The sequence below is a fragment of the Haemorhous mexicanus genome, chromosome 10 (assembly GCF_027477595.1).
Source record: "Haemorhous mexicanus isolate bHaeMex1 chromosome 10, bHaeMex1.pri, whole genome shotgun sequence".
In the NCBI taxonomy this organism is placed as follows: domain Eukaryota; kingdom Metazoa; phylum Chordata; class Aves; order Passeriformes; family Fringillidae; genus Haemorhous; species Haemorhous mexicanus.
Window position 1 is genome coordinate 25,254,358 of NC_082350.1, and position 22,571 is coordinate 25,276,928.

Genomic DNA, 22,571 nt, shown 5'->3' on the forward strand with positions numbered 1-22,571 from the left:
TAATTAAATGTACACTACATCTGGAATATCAGCCTAATAAAACGTGCAACTATTAATTCTCATTGTTCTAAAGGAAATGAGGTCAGTGGCGTTTAGTATTTCCCCAATTATATTGCACTAAAGCACTGAACTCTATCTTAGAGGTCCAATCTAATCTCTTCAAAAGGTTACAACTGCAAAAGAGAGACTTTTTTAAATGGAAAGAGGAACTGGAGCCCAAAACCAAGACAGGGTTTGTTTTCTTCTCTTTCAGCTCGCCCAGGAAACATCAATTTTTGCACCAATAATCTTGGCAAAGAGCACCCCCCACTCCAAAGAAGGGTGCTGAGATGTCAACTTCTCCCCTGGAATTCTTCTCAGCATCTCTCACCTGACACAAGCCTTATTAGATTATTTTTAGCTCAATGGCCACAAACAAAAGCCAACAAATCCAGGGCTCTTTAATACTCCAGCCATAAATCCAAGGGCTGGGCCAGAACAATGGAACAACTGCACTGCATCCAGCCTGGCTGCTCAGACTGCTAATAAAGCCAGAGTGCAAACACACAGGTAATTGCAGCAAAATGCCATGTTCTCTTTCAAAGCATATTAAGAGAAAGGTCCTTGTTTAACTCAACTTCACCACCAGGAAAAAAAAAAAAATCATGGTACGAGTTGTTGGAAAGGTAAAATAATCTCAGGTATCAATTGCAGCCATTCAGATGCAGAAATTATTAAAGATGTATATTTAATCCAAATGTAGCTGCCTCTAGAAAACATTGCAGGTTGTTATTAGAGTGCAATTTTAAAAAGCATGTCTTTGAGGAAGTTAAATACAGCTAATACATATGATAAGAGTAATTTTTAACAATTTACTGTTCAATGTAAGGCAAGTGATAACAAAAGTAGGCAGCAGCAGAGTCAGAGTTCCAACCTGAAATGAGACTGATGCAAAGAGGGAAAAGTTGTTCCAAACCAGCAGTTTGGACAGTTAGAAAATGATAAAATATATTTCAGAATAAGGGAATATATAAGATTTAAAAAAGTAGCATCCACAGTGCCAGAGAAAAGCAGGATGAAATAAAAACAAGAACTGGGACAGCCACAAGCTTTTTTGGAGATGACGTAAAATGTCTTTCCTCCAGGACTGCAACACTGAACTTTCATTGAGCCCATTTCTTCCTGGTTCCTTTTTCCTCAGCCTGTGCAGTGACAGCTCTGGGATTTGGCTGGGAGAGGAAAAATTCCCTTGCTGGTGTCTTTGTGTGGCAAATTATGCCAAATGCAGAGCTGAGGAAATGCACTCCCCAAACACCAGCACCCACTCAGCCCAGCACCTCTGCACTTTTAAATCATGGTAACCACATGATCAAACACTTGAGGAGGTAAAATTCCCACAACTGTAATTGTGAAAAGATGGAGTTACTGGGAAGGCAGCAGGGAGAGGACAGGGATGCAGCTGGAGAGAAGAACCCAGGGATGGGACACTGCTGGAATTCTCAAGCAGCTGGTTTGACACAGGTTGAGTTCTCCAGACTCCTGGAGAACCTCCTGCTCTGGATTCCAAGGGGGATGAAGGTGCCTCCTCTGCCACAAAGCCTTGCTTGTCCTAAGGAGTCCTTGGGAAGGACATCCAGCATGGCCTGGACACCAGTGAGGTGCTGGAAAACCCACGGGAGATCAGCTGGGAGGAGGAGAACAACCCCAAACACATCCAGCTCCCTCAACGAGCCTCAGGGCCACAGGGCTGTGCCCAGAACCTGCACAGCCCCTGGGATCCAGGCACAGCTCCCTGAGCATCCCCTGGGATCCAGGCACAGCTCCCTGAGCATCCCCTGGGATCCAGGCACAGCTCCCTGAGCATCCCCTGGGATCCAGGCACAGCTCCCTGAGCATCCCCTGGGATCCAGGCACAGCTCCCTGAGCATCCCCTGGGATCCAGGCACAGCTCCCTCCCTGAGGAAAGGGCCATGGGAGAGAAGCCCACCAGGTCCTGGCAGCTGCAGGAGCACCTCAATGAACCCCTCAAAGCCAAACTAAAACCAAAAATAGACTTTACTGGGTGTTATCTGAGAGAGATCACAGATTGAACTGCTGCTACCCAAGCAGGGAGACAAACCATTTATTTCCTTTGCCAATCTGCTTAAAGACTCCTTCCTAAAATTCAACCTCAAATTAAGATCATCAGATAAGAACCCATCTGGTTTCACCTGGCATGAACTTCCCTCACCTCTGCTCAGTGTGTGTCCCAAAGCAGGACTTTTTTCTAACCCTATATTCCTGTAGCCATGCCATGACTGAGCACTAAAATCTGGAATTGAATTCTAATAATCTTTAGGGAATAAAATAATAAGGAAACCAAAGTTAATACAGAAACTGGCACATTGTCCAATTAAACAAACAGCCAGAAGTCCCTCACATTCCCTGTCCTCTCTCATTCAAAGCAGTCTTGGAATTCAATGGCAAAAACCTCACATACACCTTAAAAAAAAAAAAAAAGGGTGCAATACCCAGCTGCAGGTACATTAGATAAAAATTCCCATATAAAACCAAAGTTGATGTTGATAAGGGAAGTAAATATCATTCCAATAATCTGAAAACAAAACAAAAAAAATGCTCAATAGAGTTGAGAATACCCAACTTGTTTTTAATACAAAAAATACAAAGTACAGAAAGTTTAAAGCACGAGGTGAGGAAAAACACAACAGTTGCTCATTTGCCACACAGACACCAGCAAGGAAATTCCTTCCTCTCCCAAGCAAACCCCAGAGCTGCCCCTGCTTAGGCTGAGGAAAAGCAACCAGGAAAAAAATGGGCTGAATGAAAGTTTAAATGCTGCAATCCTGGAGGAAAGACATTTTTTATTTTCTCCAAAAAAAATGGGGAAACTTGAATTGCACAGAACAAACAAGCCCCATGTTCTATCAGCAAGCAGATCCATCAGCCCCTGTAATTAACTCCTACAAGCACGTGGAGCCATTCCCTTCTCCAAGCAGCTGGAATCTATTTGAAAAAACAAAGGTGCAGCTTCCTGCAGGACCCTGGACAAACAGCCCAGATGATCCCTCTCTGCCTGGGCAGGCATTAGTGCCTCTGCATCTGCCCTGGATGGATCCCAGAGCATGGAAAAGGCTCCAATCCATTCTCCAGATGGAATCACCAGCCAGGCAATTATTTGTTGTAAATTTGACAACACCTCTGATATTATGGTAAAATGTTAAGGGACAGACAGGAGAGATTTTCAGGTTGAGATTTTCCACTTCCCCCGTGCCTCAGCTCAGATTAATTACAGGTAAACACTGCTCCTCTGTCTGGCTGGGACAAACCCAAAGTTCAGGTTTTGGGATCATAAAACCTCCAAGACTGAGGCCCCAGTGATGGGCTGAGCTTAAAGACTCTGTAATATCTGTGTGTCCTTACATCCCCAAAGTGATATTAGACAGCTGAAGGGAATTACCTAAACAGAAACTGGAAATCAGCTTACACACCAGGACACCACCTGCTCTCAGAAACTACAAAATAACCCCAAAAAATCCCAATTTAGGTGATGCAGCACCAGCACTGGCAACTGAGATCTCAAAGTGCCACCAGCACGGAGCCAAAATTGAAACAACAGGGAAAAAAAACCTGAATATTCCTCATTCTTCAACACTGCAACACTTTAAAAAGGCAAAGAAAAAATCTGCTTAAAGACAGGATTAAAGCATTTCCTAGAAATAAATACCTGATTTAGAAGACTGGGAATATTGAGACTGACTGATTCATAAAGACCACAAGCAACACAAATAATCACACCTGGATGAAAAGCTGTGTCTCTGCCTTTTCCTGAGTAAAACAAATGAACCCATTCTCTGTGCTCACAGCTTTTAAAAAAGGCAATTTTTTTTCTTTAATTCAGTGATAACCAGACAGGTTGAGGCTTAAATTTTATGAGATGTAAAAAAATTGAAGGTATTCCACCTGTACTTTTCACCACCACATGTTTAGGAAGAATACAGAAACATTTTTAGAATACCTCATTTTCCCAAAATAAAAACAAAATAAACTTAACATTTTAAATTAAAATTGCTATACCTGAACTCCAAAAATTAAGTCATGAAAAGGCTTTAGAAACACACAAGAGGAACAAAAATATTTCACACACCCACTCAAAACCTTGTGGAGGGACAACATAACAAATAGTTTGGATATTTATTGTCCATTTTCCAGTGCACACTCTATAACCACAGGGATATTTTCCTCTTTTCCATGCAAGCTGGATGCATCTCCCTTCAAATATTTTGCATGTAGCAAACACAGCAGACAGAGGAAGGCAGGGGCTGTTTTCAATATTCCTGGATGAAAAGTGCACAGCTCCATTCCTGCAGACTGCTGAGGAGCAGGAGCTGCCACCTTTCTCAGCCCCAAAATCTCCTTTGCTGGGAGTTATCCCCTCTAACCTGTCCTGTCCCTCCCAAAGCCCAATTCTCATGGCTCATTAAAAACTCCAGGGAAGAAACTCCCAATATTTCATTTACTCTTCTAAAAATTGGTGTTTTCCTCATGGAATAGTTACATAAAATATTGTCAAATAAATCACATCAGAAAGAGAGAAACAACAAAATCTGGATTGTTTTTAAAAAATACATAAAGCAACAGAAGTACTTAATTATTGTATTTCAGAATGAGTTCTGACTGTTCTGGTCAGCTGATGATGCTGAGCACAAACTGGTTGGTGTCAGTGCTGATTTAAATGGGGAATAAAGGTGAATTATGATGTGATTGCTACATAGCTAGGTTTTGTTAAAAAAAGGGTCTCATGGAACTTCCTTCCAAGCTCTGCTTTTTGTTTCAAACACACAAGAAGCTCACAAAGCCTCAGCAAACCCAGGAAAGAGAGACAGGCTCCTGACTCTGCAGCTCTCATGGACCACACTCACCTGCATTTCCAGACCTCAAGGCAAGAATTAAAATGAAAAATGAATTATTTCCATATTACCCAAACCAGGCAGCTGAGGAATTCCAAAAATAAATTCCAAAAATAAACCAGAACCTGTGGTGTCACTCAAAACCTTCCACAATTCTGTCCCCACAGCTCTGGGAAGGTTCACACCACCAAGGTGGTAATTCACACCATTAACACCATCCTGGGGATGCTGGAGAGGAGGGAAGGGGAACACAATGGGATTTTAGAACTGAAATGTGTAACTTTTATTGAGTTACCAATGTACAAACCAAGGGAAAAGTGTCTGACACCCCTCTGGGAGTCACTGGTACCCCCAGGTGTTACTGCTGTGTATTTTGGGGTTTTTACTGACACATTTTTCACATTTCTCCAGCTTCTTCTCCCTCACTTGCTGCTTCCTGCTGCTGACCAAGCTCCAAGTCTCTGGCACTTCTGTTCTGGACCCTCCTGGATGCTGCAGAGGGCAAAGAGCTCCATCCCAGCCAGCCCTTCCCTGTCCCCATCACCTGAGGGGCACTGAGTGACCAGAGGCCATGGGGGTGCCACCCTTCCCTGGGTGAGTGAAACCACCCCAACAACCCTTCAACCCCAGAGCTGGGACAGCACAAACCCCAAGGCTTTGTTCCCCCACCTCCAGCTCCACCCAGGAGTGATGCTCTGAGCAAGGCCAAGACTTCAGTGGATTATTGAGAGAATTCCATCCTTCCATGTGGCTGAAGTGAGGGAACACCCCAGAATTCAGGTCATTTAGAGCCACCAGAATGCTCCAGCTCTGGCTTTGTCCTGCTCCCTGACCCCCAACATTCACATCTCCAATGCCCCTTTCAGCCAACCCATCCTCCCACCATCACCCTCTGAGGAAGGGGCTACCATTTTCACTGAAAGCCTAATTTAATTTCATTTCCTATTTTCCATATTATACAGATGTAATTAAAGCTGTAGTTTCACTCTAAAATGCATTTCCTAGTTCTGATCATCTACTGAGCAATTTCCATCACCACAAATTTGATGGGACTCCGTAAAATAAAATTCCTAATGAATAAGAAAGGCTGTTTCTATTTTACATCATTTTTCTGTAAGGAATATTTGCTTACAGAGTAATCAAAATATTACCCTTAGAGAAATCTCACAATTAAACCAGTTTTTAAAAAAACTGAAACAATTCTGCAGTTTTCCTTGAGGATTTGTTTTTATTTCTGTTTACACTGCCACAATGCACTTGCTTTAATCCTTTATCTGTTATTTGAACCAATATCTGATGAATAAATGACATTTTGGTTGTTTTCTAATTCATAACTCTTTTTAATCAACCTCACACTTGAGCCACAACAATTGTTTGAGTTCTGCATTAGCACTACATTCCCAAAGCCCATTTTTTGTGCCCAAATGCCACTGCTGACCTTGCTTTCCTCGGGCTGCAGTTGGCTGCCAGTGCTGCCCTGAGCTGCACGAGTGGCTCCTGGAGCTCACAGTGCCCTGCAGGTGGCTGTGATTACACCCAGGACCTTCCCAGGCACTCTCCTAACAGGATCTCACCTCCAGCCCCACAGAGCTGGGCAGATAAAACCCCTCCAGACTGATCCCACCCTCTCCAAACAGGAGAGGGTTTCCAGCCACGACATTTCCAATGGAATGATTGCTGGCTGCAGTGACCCAACACAGATCTGGGATTATTCCTGCTGCTGGGAGATGCCCTTGGATATCAGAGCTGTCAGCAGCCTGGGCATGGATGCCCAGACTGCCAAACCCTGGGGAACAGCAGGGTTTGCCTGCTCCTGGCTCCCTCTCCCAGTGCTCAGTCCCAGCTCCTCGGAGGCTCCCGGCATTGTCCAAGGTACAAATTCCACCTGGGAACCAGGAGCTGCTGGTGGTGAAGTGCTGGGAGCTGGTTCAGGAACAAATGACCAAAGAAAGGTGCTGCAGCTGAACATATGGCACAGCCCTGGAGCTGCTGAAAGGGGCTCTGGGAAGAAGGTCTGGATTCCTGGGAAGCCGATGTGCCGTGAGAAGGGCGGGTGATGAAAGCACGCGCGGCCCGACAGAAATCCAAACACAGCCACAGACACAATTATTTTACTAATTGCTAATGAATACAGTCAAGTGCCTTCAAAAAGCCAAACTTTGCTTGGACTACTTCAGGTTTTGACCTCTGCAGGAGCAAATGCATTTCAAACCGGAGCCCACCAAAACTGATTAACGGCGCCAGCCAAGGCCAGCCCGAGCAGGAGCTTTTTTCCATCTATCACATGGCCCCAAGGATAGTTAAATGAACCTTAAAATGGCTACAAACAGCTCAATGACTACACAGAGTCCTGCCAATTAGAAATAATTAGGCAGTCATTTTGGTGGTAAGTCTTTTTAAGTGCATACATAATGATGCAATGATGCTTATTAGCGAGCTCATAGGAGCTCTGCTCAAACAGCCTGGAATAATTATGCAACTATCACAAAGCCTTGCACATCTCTGTACTTCACCTTAATGCATTTAAAAATCCACTTCATTACCTCCAGTAATTAATCCTCCATTAATTGCAGGAAAAGCCCAGTTTACCGTGCTTCGTTTCTAATTATCTTATAAATAGTTATGGTTCTAATTAATGTGTTCATTAAGCTGAATATCTTTCTCAAAGCCATGCTCAGAGCAAAGGTTCTGCTTTTGAGAGAAAAAGCCTAACTAGCCATAAGGTGAGGCCATTTTGGTTGTATTTGCTTTTATTTTAGTATATTCAACCTCCTAATTGGCATTTAAAATCTAATTTGGAAGAACTTCAAGAAGACTATATAGGAGAAAAATAGGAAAAGGCTTTGCTTTTTTTTTCACCCATTCTCCAATCAAGAAGCTCAGAGCTTTAACAGGAAAACTTTTAGCATCTCTTTTTGATATAGACTGGGAACAGATTTTCAGTGCTGTGCCACAGATTAATTTAAATTCTATCAAAATTCAGTTTACCCCTGCATGTTTCCATAGAGGAGAACCAAAAACCATGGAAGAAAAACAGATATCTAAGAGCTTATACAGAAATACAAATAAAAAACCCACACTGCTGGCCTTGCCTTCATTTCTAGGATATAAACCCATGGCACAGAACTCCAACCAGAATTTACATCAGTCTTTTGAGCTGAGCATGGCCTGACCCTTTAAATTCATTGAGAGGTTGCCTTCCTAAGAGACATGGAGATGATCCAATAAAAGACACAACTGGAGAGTACCTAACAATAATACCCATGGATAAGGAAATTCCCCACTGAAACAATTCCCAGGATTTTGGGCTTTGTGTGGAAGAATTTTGTAGAAAACTTTGACTCAAAATAAAATTCTACAAGAGCACAATCAAAATATTTTAGTTATAGTTACAGTTATGGTACAGATACTAAATTCCCATATCTTTCTACATTTCAGTTTTTAAATATACATTATATATCCAAGACACCTGTCTTCAGTTACACTATGCACAAACAAATCCAAGTTTTCCCATCTTTTTATTCCCCTCACCCCATATTTAACATTAAATATTTTGTTCAGAGGATTATCCATACTCTGACAGCAAAAGGACAAAAGCTCTGCACATGCCTGCAATGATCCCATTTCTTTTGGGAACCTTTTCTTCCTGGAACACCCCAGCTCGGGATCATCTGGAACCACTGGAGTCAGGTGCAGCTTTGCCATGGCTCTGCCAGGGCTGGGGTTTGATGCCAATAAAGCTGCACTAGGAGCAGAGGAATTATCAGCTCTACAGCTTGCTCTGGAATTTTTGGGAGCCTCAGTGTGGGAAACTGGGAAAATGGAAAGCTGGGGAGCTCAGATGTGGGAGGAGCAGCAGCACCAAGGATGAAAGGACAGCCAGGGAGGGGCAGGAGAGCAGATTTTTAGTCAGGTTAATCATGGTCTCACTCCCAGAGCACACTCTGGGAATGGCACAGCCTGGACCCCACAGGAAAATGGATTTTGATGGGACAGGGTTTGATACAAGGCCCCAAACCCTGCCTGCAGCAGGGACTGCCCTGCCCACAGCCACGTCCTGCCAAGGAGCAGTGCCTGGCATCCCAGAAAAAACTGACAGCAAAGGATTCCAGGGCATGGGTGCTGCTTTATGGAAATCATGGGATGCTTTGGGTGGGGAGGGACCCTAAAGCTCATCCACATCCACGGCAGGGACACCTCCCACTGGCCCAGGCTGCTCCAGCCCAGCCTTGGGCACTGCCAGGGATCCAGGGGCAGCCCCAGCTGCTCTGGGAATCCCATCCCAGCCCCTCCCACCCTCCCAGGGTACAATTCCTTCCCAAAATCCCATCCAGCCCTGCCTCTGGCAGTGGGAATTGATTCCCCCTTGCTCTGTCACTCCACACCCAACACAACCTCTCCATGGCCCTTCTTTGGCAGAAATCCACTTTTTTTGTCTTCATCATTTTAACCAGATTCTGTTCCTGCCATACATTATCAGAATTACAAAGAGTGAAAGAAGGGAATAAAGAGTAAATTTTCACTACTAAATTCGACTATTTTGTGTTTCACAGTGGGAAAATCACTCCTAGAAATGAACCCTGGAAAGAGCAACAATTTACAGAGCAAAGAGGGTCTTGGATTACCAGGGCATCCTCAAGACATCTGCTTTTGCAGGGCTGCCTCGAGAAACACGAGCTCTGCAGCAAAGGAAAAACAGATTCTATTTCATGGCCAGAGCCTTGGTAGCAGAGAAAAAAGAGAATTTTTTAAAAATGTTAGAATATATAGTGGTTTAGAATGTAGACACACTGAAATCAAAAAGGCAATTCCTCACTAAGGGGAGCTCCTTTTCCAAACAGAAAACTGAAGCACTAAAAAGCCCCAGCAGCCTGCAAAGACACCTTTTCCCAAAGGGAGGAGTGAGAGGCTCTGGAGCAATGATGAGCTCTGCTCCAAACACACTTTGTGCACCCAACACCTGGGCTGCACAAACCCAACTTTCCCTGCAATCAGACTCCAGCCTGAGCTCCAAATGAACTGCACTTGTGCACTCAGAGCTTTTCTAAGGCTCCTTTTTTTGGTTTTATACCAATAAAAGCATCAAAGCAGCTGTCACTCGCAGCTCTGTGCCTCCATTGATAACTGGAGGGCCCTTGGTGCTGCCTTGTGAAGTTTAATTTCCCAAAGTGGTCAATTAAGGGTGGGCAGTGAGCTCAGCAGTGCCTGCTGCTCCAGGATATCCTCACTGCTCCTGCTCCACCTCTGGGCCTTTCCTGGACAGCCACGGACACAAAGTGATCATTGCTCTTGAAAAGGTCACTTATTGCAACAAAAGAAAAGATATATTTAGAGGCTGGTGCTGATACAACCTGGGATGCACCAAGATCCTCAATAAAAACTGCAGGGTTGGATTTATTGGGGGAAAAATAAACATGAGCTGACACTACCACCAGCAGGATCCCACTCAGTGATGTCAATTCCACCCTCCTGCCCCAAGCTTTTATTTGAAGTTTCATGAAAGAAATGCTGCAATATCTTAATTAAATCTATTTGCTAATGGACCAAAGGTTTAAAACTTTGCCAGCAGTAGAAAGAGAAAGGAGCATGTAAAATTTACACAGATTCCTCACATAATTGCACCTGAGTGGGTTAACTTGAAGAGCAAGGACAGGGGAAAAAATATCCTAAGATGCAGATCAATACTTGAAAGGAATAGGAACTCCAGTGGCTACAACCAGGCAAAAAAATTAAGCAATCCTAAGAATTAATCACAAGAATAAAATTACAGAAGCATGGAATGGCTTGGGATTTCAAAAGCAATGTTCTAATTAAACAGCACTGCTTGATTTCTGCCAGGGCTCCTGTCTGCTTCTCCTTGGAAAACTCCTCCTTGGGCATTTCCAAAGGGTTTTCCCAGCTGCAGAGGGCACAGCTCTGTCCCTGTGTGCCCAGCCCTGCTCTCCTGGTGTCCTGCAGCAGCAGAAGGGCCCTGGCTGTCCCTGTCCCATGCCAGCCCCATCACTCTGAGCCACTCCTGCTGCTCCCAGTGCCAGTGCCTCCCTCCTAGCAGACACAGCTGCTGCATGGCCAGCCCAGACACCTTCCCTCTGTCCCACACCCTCCCTGAACAGCCACCATCAGCTGTGCCAGTGCTCAGTCCCACGGCCAGACCTCTGCTCTCAGCTGGAACATCACCAGCTTTAATCCCCCAGCTGTACCACCCTGAAATTCTCACAGTGACACCCTAAAAATGACTCTTCTAACTCCACACCACTACAGTGGATCTTTACCCACCATTGCAGACATTCCATTCTTTTTTTTTAAACCAAAAATCTCCTCTACATCTCCTGTTCCTCCATAAGCTCTCCATCACAATTTTACTCTTTATTTATCTGCTGTCCACTCAAAACATCCATCCCTTTTAACTTCCTCTCTCCTAAAAAGCTTGATTTTCCTTTTAGGCCAATGCTGCTTGAGGAAATCCCATCTGAAGTGTTCATAATGAAGCCCCTGCTCTGTAATCCATGAAAAGCTCTCCACCAGCATGCGCTGAGCAGGACAGACAGACACAAAATTACTACAAATTATGTCTTGATCCACTAGTTCTTATCAGCTCTGAGGTCTGATAGGCCAGGTTTTAATGTAGAAAGACTCCAGCACTTCAATCCCACACTCAAATAATTGCATGGAAAAAAGGAGATTAACTGAAGACAGGTACCAGTAACACAAATACAAAACATTCAGTGATACCATCTTTACAAAGTCTCACAAACTGTGCAGAACCAACCCTTCAATAAAATATGTAACAGCATTTTTTTTCAGAAGGGATTAAAAAGGGAAACTCTCAAAGACCCCAAAAAAGCCTGATCAGTGGGGTTTTACTGTGAGTTATTAAATGACTCTTTCTTTTCACACTGCACTTGAGGACTCTGGTTTTAGAGAGCACAAATTAACTGCTAAACACAGAGAACTATGCCAGGCTGAGCCCAGGTTAATTCCAGCTCACACTGCTGGGAGAATGGCAGCTGCTTTTGCACCCCCAAACCCACGCCAAAGCCAGCCCTAAGCAGCAGCTCCCCTGCCCTGGATGCAATAACCTGCACACTCTGCAACACGAAATAATTAGACTGGAGGAATGGTAAGGAAATATGATGCAAAACCTGATCCAACACCTCCTTCAGCCACACTGCCAAGGATCAGCTCTGCAGGCAGGATTACTTCCCATATAACCTTTTTTTCTTCAACACCTCCAGATGCACTTGCTGGTTTTGTGTCCATTTTTAAGCTGAAGTGCATTAAAGGTATTTCAGGGCAGCAGTTTGCAGTTTAACAGAATGGGAAGAGCCAAAGCCATTTGGCAGACAATAAAGCAAACTTGCATATTCACAGGCAGTTCCAGGACTGGCTGAAATCAGGGAAGAAAGGTCAACATTTCTGGTTAATTCTGTTTAAAGCTCCGTGAATCAGAAGATTTGTGCAGCAAGTTCTGCTGCAGAGTATTTCCTGTGTGCTGAACTGGCAGAACAATCGCAGGGGAAACTCTCCCAGTATTCCCAGGGCTCCATCCAGCCCAGCATCCTGCAGCAGCCACGGCGGCAGAATATTCTAATAAGAACTCCCCTAATCTTCACCCAGCAATAATTTCAAGATGATATTATTATTCTCATTTCCTTGAATAATATCCATACTCCAGGGCCATTTTCCTTCTCATATTCAATATCGGGCATGCTCCTATCAAGATTCCTTTCCTCATATCCTGTCACGGTATCAATCACTGCCTGCTGTCCACTCAATCCACTTTTGATTTATCAGCCCCGTCTTCCTGGACTCCATAACTCGACCCAAACCATTTTAGCAAGACAGTGACAAATAACACCCAGGATCACATCAACCTGTTCCACTTAGTAAACTAAGGAACAGGAACTGTGACATCCCTCCATAAGTATTCCCTGCTATTCCCCAGCCTGATGTATATTAATGAGGAGCTGCTATTTGAAATGCTCCTTCCACATCAGCATCTAATATGATCAAATTAGGAAATGGGATGATTTATTAAATTCCATGGAGCTGAAATATTCCTTCCCAGCTCTGGATGCCTGGCTGCAGAGAGGGAGCTGTTGCTTCCAATTTTTCCACGGGAGGATGTGCCTGCGCCTCGCAGACGAATTATTGCCTTTAAAAAGATTGTGAGGAGGCGAAATGTTATTAAGCAAATGCTCAGTAAAACAAACTAAATCGGTTTTAAAATTCCTAATTTAATGTAAATCTTGGTTGTTTCTGCTGAAATTCAGTTTGTGATCTTATTAAGTCGTATTTGCATTGTACTCCCTCACTGTAGGACAGCTTGGAATTTATAGCATTACTGGGAAGCTCCACTTTCTTGACTTTAAAAATGCATCTCAAACAGGATAATTATAATATGCACAAGTTTTCTTATCTTCTCAAATAAAACAACCACTACTGGGAAGCTCCACTTTTTTGACTTTAAAAATGCATCTCAAACAGGATAATTATAATATGCACAAGTTTTCTTATCTTCTCAAATAAAACAACCACTACTGGGAAGCTCCACTTTTTTGACTTTAAAAATGCATCTCAAACAGGATAATTATAATATGCACAAGTTTTCTTATCTTCTCAAATCAAACACAACCATTACTGGGAAGCTCCACTTTTTTCACCCTAAAAACTGCATCTAAAATAAAACAGCTAGCACACATACAAGTTTTTTTATCTTCTCAAATAAAACACAACTATTATTAGGAAGCTCCACTTTTTTAACTCTAAAAATGTATCTAAAATAGGATAATTATAGTATGCACAAGTTTTCTTGTCTTCTCAAAAAAAGTACAAGCAATACAGGGAAGTCCCACTTTTTTCACCCTAAAAATACATCTAGAATAAAATAACCACAATATGCACAAGTCTTCTTCTCCAATAAAGTACAAGAAATCAGTTTAGGTTGCAAACAACACCTATTTAAAATATCTTACACACATTATAAAAATCCAGCTTTTCAAAGTAAAACTCGATCTCTCTCAGTGTTTTGCACTGCTGGAGATCTGTAAATCACCTGCCCAAATAAAACACCTGTGTTAGAGAAGTTATTGAAAAATGCATTACTTTTAACACCACCTTCACTACCTTGAAAAACAAATTAAAAGAGGATTGTGGGAAGCAAAGATGTCACAGGATACAGAACCTGTGCCACCTGCATGATTTACTCCAAAACCAATTCCAGGCATTTAAAGAGACCATGTGCCAGACCTTAACTTCCAACAGGAAGGTCATTTTCTAAAGGCAGACTCCTAATCAATAAAATAAACCTTACAAAAGGCATTTCTGGGCTCCTAAAGGGGACAGTCCTCTGAGGGTGCAGCAGGAGGGCACAAACCCAGGCTGATCTCCCCTTTCCAGGTGGAGAGCAGCTTTTCCTCCCTCCCTCCCTGGCAATGCAGAAGCTGGAGATCCCCAGGAATATTCCCCTGGATAACCCATTCCTCACCACAGGAACACAGGGGCTGCCTGAGCTCCTCTGGAGCCTTTTATTAATTATTTATGAGTGGTTTCTTCAGGATTTCCCTTGAAAAGCCATAGGAAAATAAGCTGTGCCACCCTGAACAAATAAAAACTCGGAATCGCAGCTGGAATTCATGAGAATTCCATGCCAGCACTATAAACACACACATTTTCCAGGACAAACATTGTCACACCTGCCCCAGGTGGGGCAGAGATGGGGAACCCTCAATCCTGAACCACCTTTTCCCATCATTTTCATTTTTAGGTTTATTTTTTCTACACCTCAATCACATTCCCTCTCTCTCCCGCAATCTCTTTTCCAGCCTGAGGAATCCTAAACTCCTTGGAAAGCTGGTGAGCCCCTGGGTTGGGTGATTTTGAGGCAGAAAAGGGATTATTTGGCACCACTGAAAGAGCTCAGCACTGACAAGCAGGGCAAGCACAGGCCTGGAGTAGCAGCTTTGTGCTAAACCAAGATTTAACTCTCCAAAATCAGATTAGTGCAGAGCTGCTCAGTGCCACACTACAGCAGACTCAGAAAAAATTACAATAAAGGATGGAATGGGTCCTGCTGGGTTTAACTTTAACTTTTGGACTCCTGTGGCATCATTTGGGATGTTACTGGTCAATATTTTCCCTCTGTGGGTGTGAACAGAACCAGCATTTGAAGGGATGTGCAGCCCTACCCCTCTAGGGCTGTACATTCCACACATGAAATGTTTGATACTCCAAATATTTAACACAGAAAATACCTGATACCTAAAATACCTGATACCTCAACTATTTAATACACAGTGTTTCCCAGCAGTAGCCAGGTTTTGCAAGTTTTTAGGTGCCTAATTTCCATATATTTTAACCATGATTAAAATCAAATCCCTTGGAAAAGATGACCACTAAACCACAGCTACTGAGAGCTGCAATTTATATTTCTTATATATTATTGTATGACCATTACACCACAGCTAATGAGGTCTGTAATGTATTACATGTTGTTTTATTATAATAAAAATCATTTTAAATCAGTTTATCACACTTTAACATTGAGCATGTGAAAAGCCTTCCCTGTCACCTCATTCTTCTCACATTTCTGTGGGTTCAAACTCATTTTTTAGCAAAGAAAAAAAAGTGGATATTCACAGGAATACCTGCTCAGCTCTGATGGGGGGGATACTCCAGGAGAGATCAGGCAGTTTAATTTCTAGATTTATTTCTAACTCTAAATAATCAAATTTCTACTACAAAGGCACTGCAGCAATAAAGGGTCCGAGGAACTCTTCCAGGGAACAGCTGAGAATAAGTCATGGCACAGCACAGAGGAGAGAAAGGGGAATATTCACATCTTTCACCAACAATTGTTCAACATTTAGAGGCAACAGCTCTCCTGGAAACCAAAGGTTTACCAAATTCCTAGTGCAGGCACACAAAATCACCTGGCTGGAGATTTTAAATATGGACCCAAACAGCTTTGATCTGCCTGATCCACTCAATAATTAACTAAAAATCAATAGAAAATGCTAATGGGAAACCTGGTAGCCAGGATAAACTTCAGCTAAACCTCTTAATTGAAAAACACACACAAACACAACCTGAGCATCTTTTAATTAAAGAAGAAAAGCAGATTTTATAATACCTTTTGCAACTTCTGGTTAAGATTTAAATATTTAAATTGCAAAATATTTGTTTGTCACAAACCAATGCATGCAAACTTTCACTGCAGACATCCTTAAATATTAATAAAAGATTGCATAACTAAAGACTCATCCTTTTCCAAGAGGAACACAGGTGAGAAAATCAGTTTATTCTGAACTTCAGGGAGCCAGTGTTATGTGTGGGAATTATGGAAAGCAGGAACCAAAGCAGAAAAAGACCATGAGACATTTCCAAATAATTGTATCACACCAAAAGACCCCATTTATGGGGTTTTTTTGCTTGAATCAAAAGCAAGATAAATATCTTATCTCCAAAACTGTTTCACCAGGGCAACTGAAAGATTTAGTGTGTGGCAAGCACTGCAGAGACCCCAAATGAGGAACTCCAGGGATCTGTGCTGTGAGCCACCACCTGCAGCCACTATTCCCATTTCTCCCAAGCCCAGTAATTCCAGCAGGATTTCCCAGTAATGTTTTGCCAGTAAAATACCACTGCTGTTTTTCCCTAGGGGAGACTCTTACCTCCTGGTCCTGCTCTTTGACCTGGACCTCTGGGACCTGTAGGATTTGCCTCTGCCCCGGGAGCGGCTGCGCTTCCTCCTGGAGCCGTAGGAAGAGCTGCTGCTGGACCTGTGCCTGCGCCTGCAACAGAGCTGGGGTGAGCCTGGCCCTGCCAAACACCCCAGAGACAGGGACAGACCCCAGGGAGGGCTCAGAAAATACAGCCAGGGTGAGCCTGGCACTGCCAAACACCCCAGAGACAGGGACAGACCCCAGGGAGGGCTCAGAAATACAGCCAGGGTGAGCCTGGCACTGCCAAAACACCCCAGAGACAGGGACAGACCCCAGGGAGGGCTCAGAAAATACAGCCAGGGTGAGCCTGGCACTGCCAAAACACCCCAGAGACAGGGACAGACCCCAGGGAGGGCTCAGAAAACACAGCTGGGTGAGCCTGGCCCTGCCAAAACACCCCAAATACAGGGACAGACCCCAGGGAGGGCTCAGAAAACACAGCCGGGGTGAGCCTGGCACTGCCAAACACCCAAAGACAGGGACAGACCCCAGGGAGGGCTCAGAAAACACAGCCAGGGTGAGCCTGGCCCTGCCAAACACCCAAAGACAGGGACAGACCCCAGGGAGGGCTCAGAAAACACAGCTGGGGTGAGGCTGGCACTGCCAAACACCCCAGAGACAGGGACAGACCCCAGGGAGGGCTCTGAAAACACAGCCAGGGTGAGCCTGGCACTGCCAAAACACCCCAAATACAGGGACAGACCCCAGGGAGGGCTCAGAAAACAGCTGGGGTGAGCCTGGCACTGCCAAACACCCCAGAAACAGGGACAGACCCCAGGGAGGGCTCAGAAAACAGAGCTGGGGTGAGGCTGGCCCTGCCAAACACCCCAGAAACAGGGACAGACCCCAGGGAGGGCTCAAAAAACACAGCCAGGGTGAGCCTGGCACTGCCAAAACACCCCAAAAACAGGGACAGACCCCAGGGAGGGCCCAGAAAACAGCTGGGGTGAGGCTGGCCCTGCCAAAACACCCCAGAGACAGGGACAGACCCCAGGGAGGGCTCAGAAAACACAGCCAGGGTGAGGCTGGCCCTGCCAAACACCCCAAATACAGGGACAGACCCCAGGGAGGGCTCAGAAAACAGCTGGGGTGAGGCTGGCCCTGCCAAAACACCCCAAATACAGGGAGAGACCCCAGGGAGGGCTCAGAAAATAGATGGAGTGAGGCTGGCACTGCCAAACACCCCAGAAACAAGGACAGACCCCAGGGAGGGCTCAGAAAACACAGCCAGGGTGAGCCTGGCCCTGCTCCCCAAACAATTCCTGAGCAAACACAAACAGGGGGGAGGCAGGCACTGCCAAAACACCCCAGAAACAGCACAAAAACCCCAAGGATTCCTCAAAAAACATAACACTGCTCCCCAAGCAATTCCTGAGAAAACACAGCCAGGGGGGAGCCTGGCCCTGCCAAAACACCCCAAAACCCAGGGACAAAGCCCCAGCAATCACTGAGAAAACACAGCCAGGAGTGAGGCCAGCACTGCCCCCAAACAGCCCAAAAAGCAGGGACAAACACCCAAGGATTACATGTACAGACTTGGGGGTTCACAGGGCCCTCCAGAAGCCTCAAATCCATAAGAAGTAACTCACACACACAGGGACACTGCTGCCCTAAAGAGCTGATCCTCCAAAATCCACATCCCAGGCACAAAACAAAGCTGGGGTGGGGTCTTTAACTACTATTAGCAGTAGCCAGTTAATCAGTGTTAATTTATTTCATTTGAGTTCATTTAAGGGCAGTTCCCTCCTGAGTCCAATCAGGAATCAAAAAGGTCTCTTCCTTCTCCCCTCCCTCCCAGTTTTGTCTATTCAAAGAATAAATTCTTCTACACCAAGGAGAAAGGTGAGAGAAAAGATATTAAACCCAAAATCCAAATGTTAACACTTCCTCCTTCATCTCCCTAATAGTTAACTAATTAACAATTACAATCCTCCCTATTTTTGGCCTTTCCATGTGATTAATATTAAAATACAAAATATTATATTATATTATATTATATTATATTATATTATATTATATTATATTATATTATATTATATTATATTATATTATATTATATTATATTATATTATATTATATTATATTATATTATATTATATTATATTATATTTTGACAAACTGTGAATATCCAATATGAACAAGAATGGAATTCAGGATGTGCTCAGAGATGGTCCAGCATGAGGGAAAGGGGCAGCAGGAGCTGGAATGCTGGACAGGATACAGAGGTGACTGCTGAAGAACAGGGCTGCTCCTGGAAAGGGAAGGTGATATTCCTGCTGGATGAGGGACAGGAATTCCAGAAACTGCTGCCCTTGATTCCTGAGGGTCAGGGATAAACCCAGCATGGAGCAGGGCCTGGACTGCAGGGACAGATGCCCTGCCCCAGGGGCAAAGGCAGGACCCCAAAAGCAGAGCCCTGGATCCTTCCTGGATGCCCTGGGGTCCCTGCAGCCCAGCCCCTCTGGGATCCCTGGAGCTGTGCAGGAATAATGGGATCCAAGGTGCCCAAGCACCCTGCCCTGCCCTGGGGAGGATGGAGATCCCAGCAGGAGAAAGGGCTGGGAATGACCCCCTGAGGTGTCTCCTCAGCCACCCTGCAGCCACTGCAGAAAGGTCTGGCAGGAGCATTTCCTCCTGGAGTCCCAGGGCAGCTGGACACCAGGAGAGTTCTACAGCTCCACTTCCCAGTAAATTCACCAGCACAAGCCAGACTGAGCCAGGACGGAGCATGGAGCTGCTCACCTGGAGGGGAGAAGGCTCCAGGAGAGCTCAGAGCCCCTGGCAGGGCCTGGAGGGGCTCCAGGAGAGCTGGAGAGGGACTGGGGACAAGGATGGAGGGACAGGACCTAAGGAATGGCTCCCACTGCTGAGGGCAGGGATGGATGGGAGAGTGGGAATTGGGAATTCCTGGCTGGGATGGGATTCCCAGAGCAGCTGTGGCTGCCCCTGGATCCCTGGCAGTGCCCAAGGCCAGGCTGGATAGAACTTGGAACACCCTGGGGCAGAGGGACATGTCCCTGCTGGCAGAAGAAAGGAAGAGTTATTTTACCTCCTGGGGCTTCCCTAGTTTAAAGCAGAATTTCCCTTTGGATCTGCACATTCCCTGCTCTGTTCTCCTGGGGAGAAGGAGGTGTGGGCATTCCTGGTCATGCTGGTGGGTTTGGGGTTTTATTTTGACTAAGAGAAAACACTTTCTCTTAAGGTTCAGAACAACCTGTGCCATAAAATCCCAACCCGTGGGACCCAAACCCTTCCAGCTTCCTGCTGCAACATGAAAGAGTTTCTAAAAACTCCTACAAATGCACCTTTTCTCATAGGAATGGGACCAGGACGGGAGATCCCGAGAGCGCGACCTGGACCTGGATTTCCTGCCCGACTTTTTGCGGCTGTAGGCGCGGCTGTCCGAGGAGCTGCTGGAGGAGGAGCGCCGGCGGTGCTTCTTCTTCCTCCTGCTCCTGCCCTCCTCCTCCGTGTCCGAGGAGCGCCGGCCCATCTCCGACCTGCACAGAACGCAGACAAACCCAGCTGGGACAGGGCTGCTGGCTGCCCTGGCTTGGTTTGTATTTATAATATTTAAAAAATAAATATAAATACGCGGTTCCCTCTGCTCCTGTCCCTGTTCCCTGGAGCACAGCCCGACTCCCCGGCTGTCCCCTCCTGGCAGGAGCTGTGCAGAGCCACAAGGGCCCCCCTGATCCCCCTTTTCTCCAGGCTGAGCCCCTTCCCAGCTCCCTCAGCCCCTCCTGGGGCTCCAGCCCCTTCCCAGCTCTGATCCCTTCTCTGCTCCTTCTCTTCCCAGCACAGACGGCTCCAACTCGCTCAGCTCCTCCATCCAAGCTTCGCCCATCCTCACACCTCCGGTCACCGGGGCAGCGCCTCCTGATCCACCGGGGAGCGCCTGGAGCGGAGAAAGGCAAATTCAGCGTTAAGGACGCGGAGACCCCTCCGAGCACGGCCGGGAGCCGCAGGGCTCCAGGGAACACCAGGGAACAACATCCCCTGGAGAGCGGCCCGGTCTGGCACGGCATCCGCGCCGGGGCAGCTCCCGCGCAGCCCCGAGCAGAGCTCGGCCAGGCCCGGGAGCACCGGGACCCCCTCGGAGCCGCTCCCCGCCACCACCAGCACCTCCAGGGTCTCCTTCCCAGAGGCCAAGCCCGCGCACCGCGGCCATCTCCAGCACGGCCGGGCCGCCCGTGCGGGCTCCGCCGGGGCCGTGCCCCGCACCGCCCGCACCGGAGGCCGCTGCGCACACCCGACTCTGCAGCGGCCGCCCTGCCGTGCCCTCGGGGACCGGTGCGGCTGTATCACGTGCCCCTATGTGCCCCCTGTGCCCCCGTGTCCCCCCCTGTCCCCCGTACCTGGCGGAGCCGCCGCGGCCCCGGTTCGAGCCCAGCGCCTTCCGGGCCGGCGGGCAGGCAGCGCCAATCCACCGCCGAGCGCGGCCAGGCGGCCACAGCGAGCGCCGAGCCATCGATGCGGCGCGCCAGCGAGCGCCCACGCGGGACGGGCGGGGGTCGGGCCGGGGTCATGCCAGGGTCTCGCTGCCCACCGGGGTGCAGAGCCCACGGAGCGCTATCTGCAGCGTGCCCGACGCGGTGGCCAGCGCGGCGACTCACGGGTGCACGGCGTGACACGCCGCGGGTGACGCGCAGGAGGGGAGCGTGGGTGGTCCCTGGGTCGGGGTCCCGCTGCCCACGGGGGTGCAGAGCCCACGGAGCTCTGTCCGCACTGTGCCCAACGCGGCGACCCACGGGCGCACGGCGTGTCCCGCCCGCCCCATGTCCCGCCGCGGGTGACAGCGGCACGGAGCGGTTTTCGTTCCGTCCCAGAGAGTTAAAGGAGGCTCGGGGGTTTATGGCACAGAGAGCCGCCCCGCGGGCGGAGGGCAGCGCTCCACGCGCGGCGTGGGCACCGCGGCCGTGCCCGCGGGACGGAGCGCGCCGGGCGCGGGTGGGCACGGACCGAGCCGGGACCCACCGGGCCGGGCGGAGCCTCCGCCGGGCACCGACGAGAAATGCAACAGAACGATCGGATCGCTTCGCTTAATTCGATTTTCCTACCGAATTGGGTTCGTTTAACGCGAGCTCCCGAGCGCGCGCTCCCCCGCCACGGGAACGGCGGAACGCGCGTGGGGATAAACGAAATATCAGGGCGGAGGGGTCGGCGAGGGTCACCCGGCCGGTCGGCAGCCGCGGCGGGTCCGTCACACCGAATCCCCCGGTGTCCGGTGCCCCGGGAATCGAAAACGCCCCGCGGGAGCGGCTCCCGGGGGGCGCGACCCGCGGGGCCACCGGGACTCGCTGCCTGTCGCGACACGGCCGCGTGTGACCGGCTCGGAATAAACCCCGATGCCATCCCCGGTCCCGAACCCGCCCCGGTAAATGAACGCTCCGTTATGTGCAGTCATCGCCCCAAAGGTCAATGAAAAATCGATACGCACGCAAGAGTTAAACAATTCTGAATAATTTATTAGAATTTAGCGAAGGTGGGAAAGAGGCGAGCTCCTTCGACAAAAGTGCTCCGCGGTGGGATTTAAAAAAACAAAGGGAAACCAATATCGGCGATATCGGCTCTAATCCGGCGCCTCGCTGCGCGCCCGCTCCTTCCGCGGCCGCGGCCTCGCTGTCATTTGTCCCCTCGGTTTCTCGGGGCCTTCGGGCGCCCACGGAGGAACTTTTGCGGCTCCCCCGGGGCCGGGGCCGCTCCGGTTGGCCGTGCCCGGGGCCGCGGGGCTGACCCGAGCCGCGCGGGGCGGTGCGCGGAGCCTGCGCGTCCCCGCCGCCCCCCCGCGCGTCCCGGTGGCCACTCCCCCGCCGCCCCGGCCCCTCTCCGCGCCGCGCTCGCCCGGGACCTCGCGCACGGTCCCGCGCCTAATTAAATTAATTAGGGCGCAGCGCGCGGCGGGCGGGCGGTGCCGTGGCCGCAGTGCCCCGCGGCGGGCGGGCGACCGGCGAGGACGGGA

At 47.8% G+C, this 22,571-nt stretch overlaps 1 protein-coding gene across 1 annotated transcript in view; it reads right to left on the reverse strand.

The window, feature by feature from the left end:
* The window catches only part of RSRC1 (arginine and serine rich coiled-coil 1), a 101,814-nt gene extending 80,799 nt beyond the window's left edge, over nucleotides 1-21,015 (reverse strand). Inside the window, exons 1-4 of the mRNA XM_059855872.1 lie at nucleotides 20,968-21,015; nucleotides 20,465-20,507; nucleotides 19,915-20,109; nucleotides 16,559-16,678 (exon numbers count right to left, since the gene is read on the reverse strand). Coding sequence (XP_059711855.1) covers nucleotides 16,559-16,678; nucleotides 19,915-20,102 — 308 coding nt within the window. The 5' untranslated portion in view covers nucleotides 20,103-20,109; nucleotides 20,465-20,507; nucleotides 20,968-21,015. The remainder of the gene's footprint in view (nucleotides 1-16,558; nucleotides 16,679-19,914; nucleotides 20,110-20,464; nucleotides 20,508-20,967) is intronic.
* Nucleotides 21,016-22,571: the final 1,556 nt, after the last annotated feature.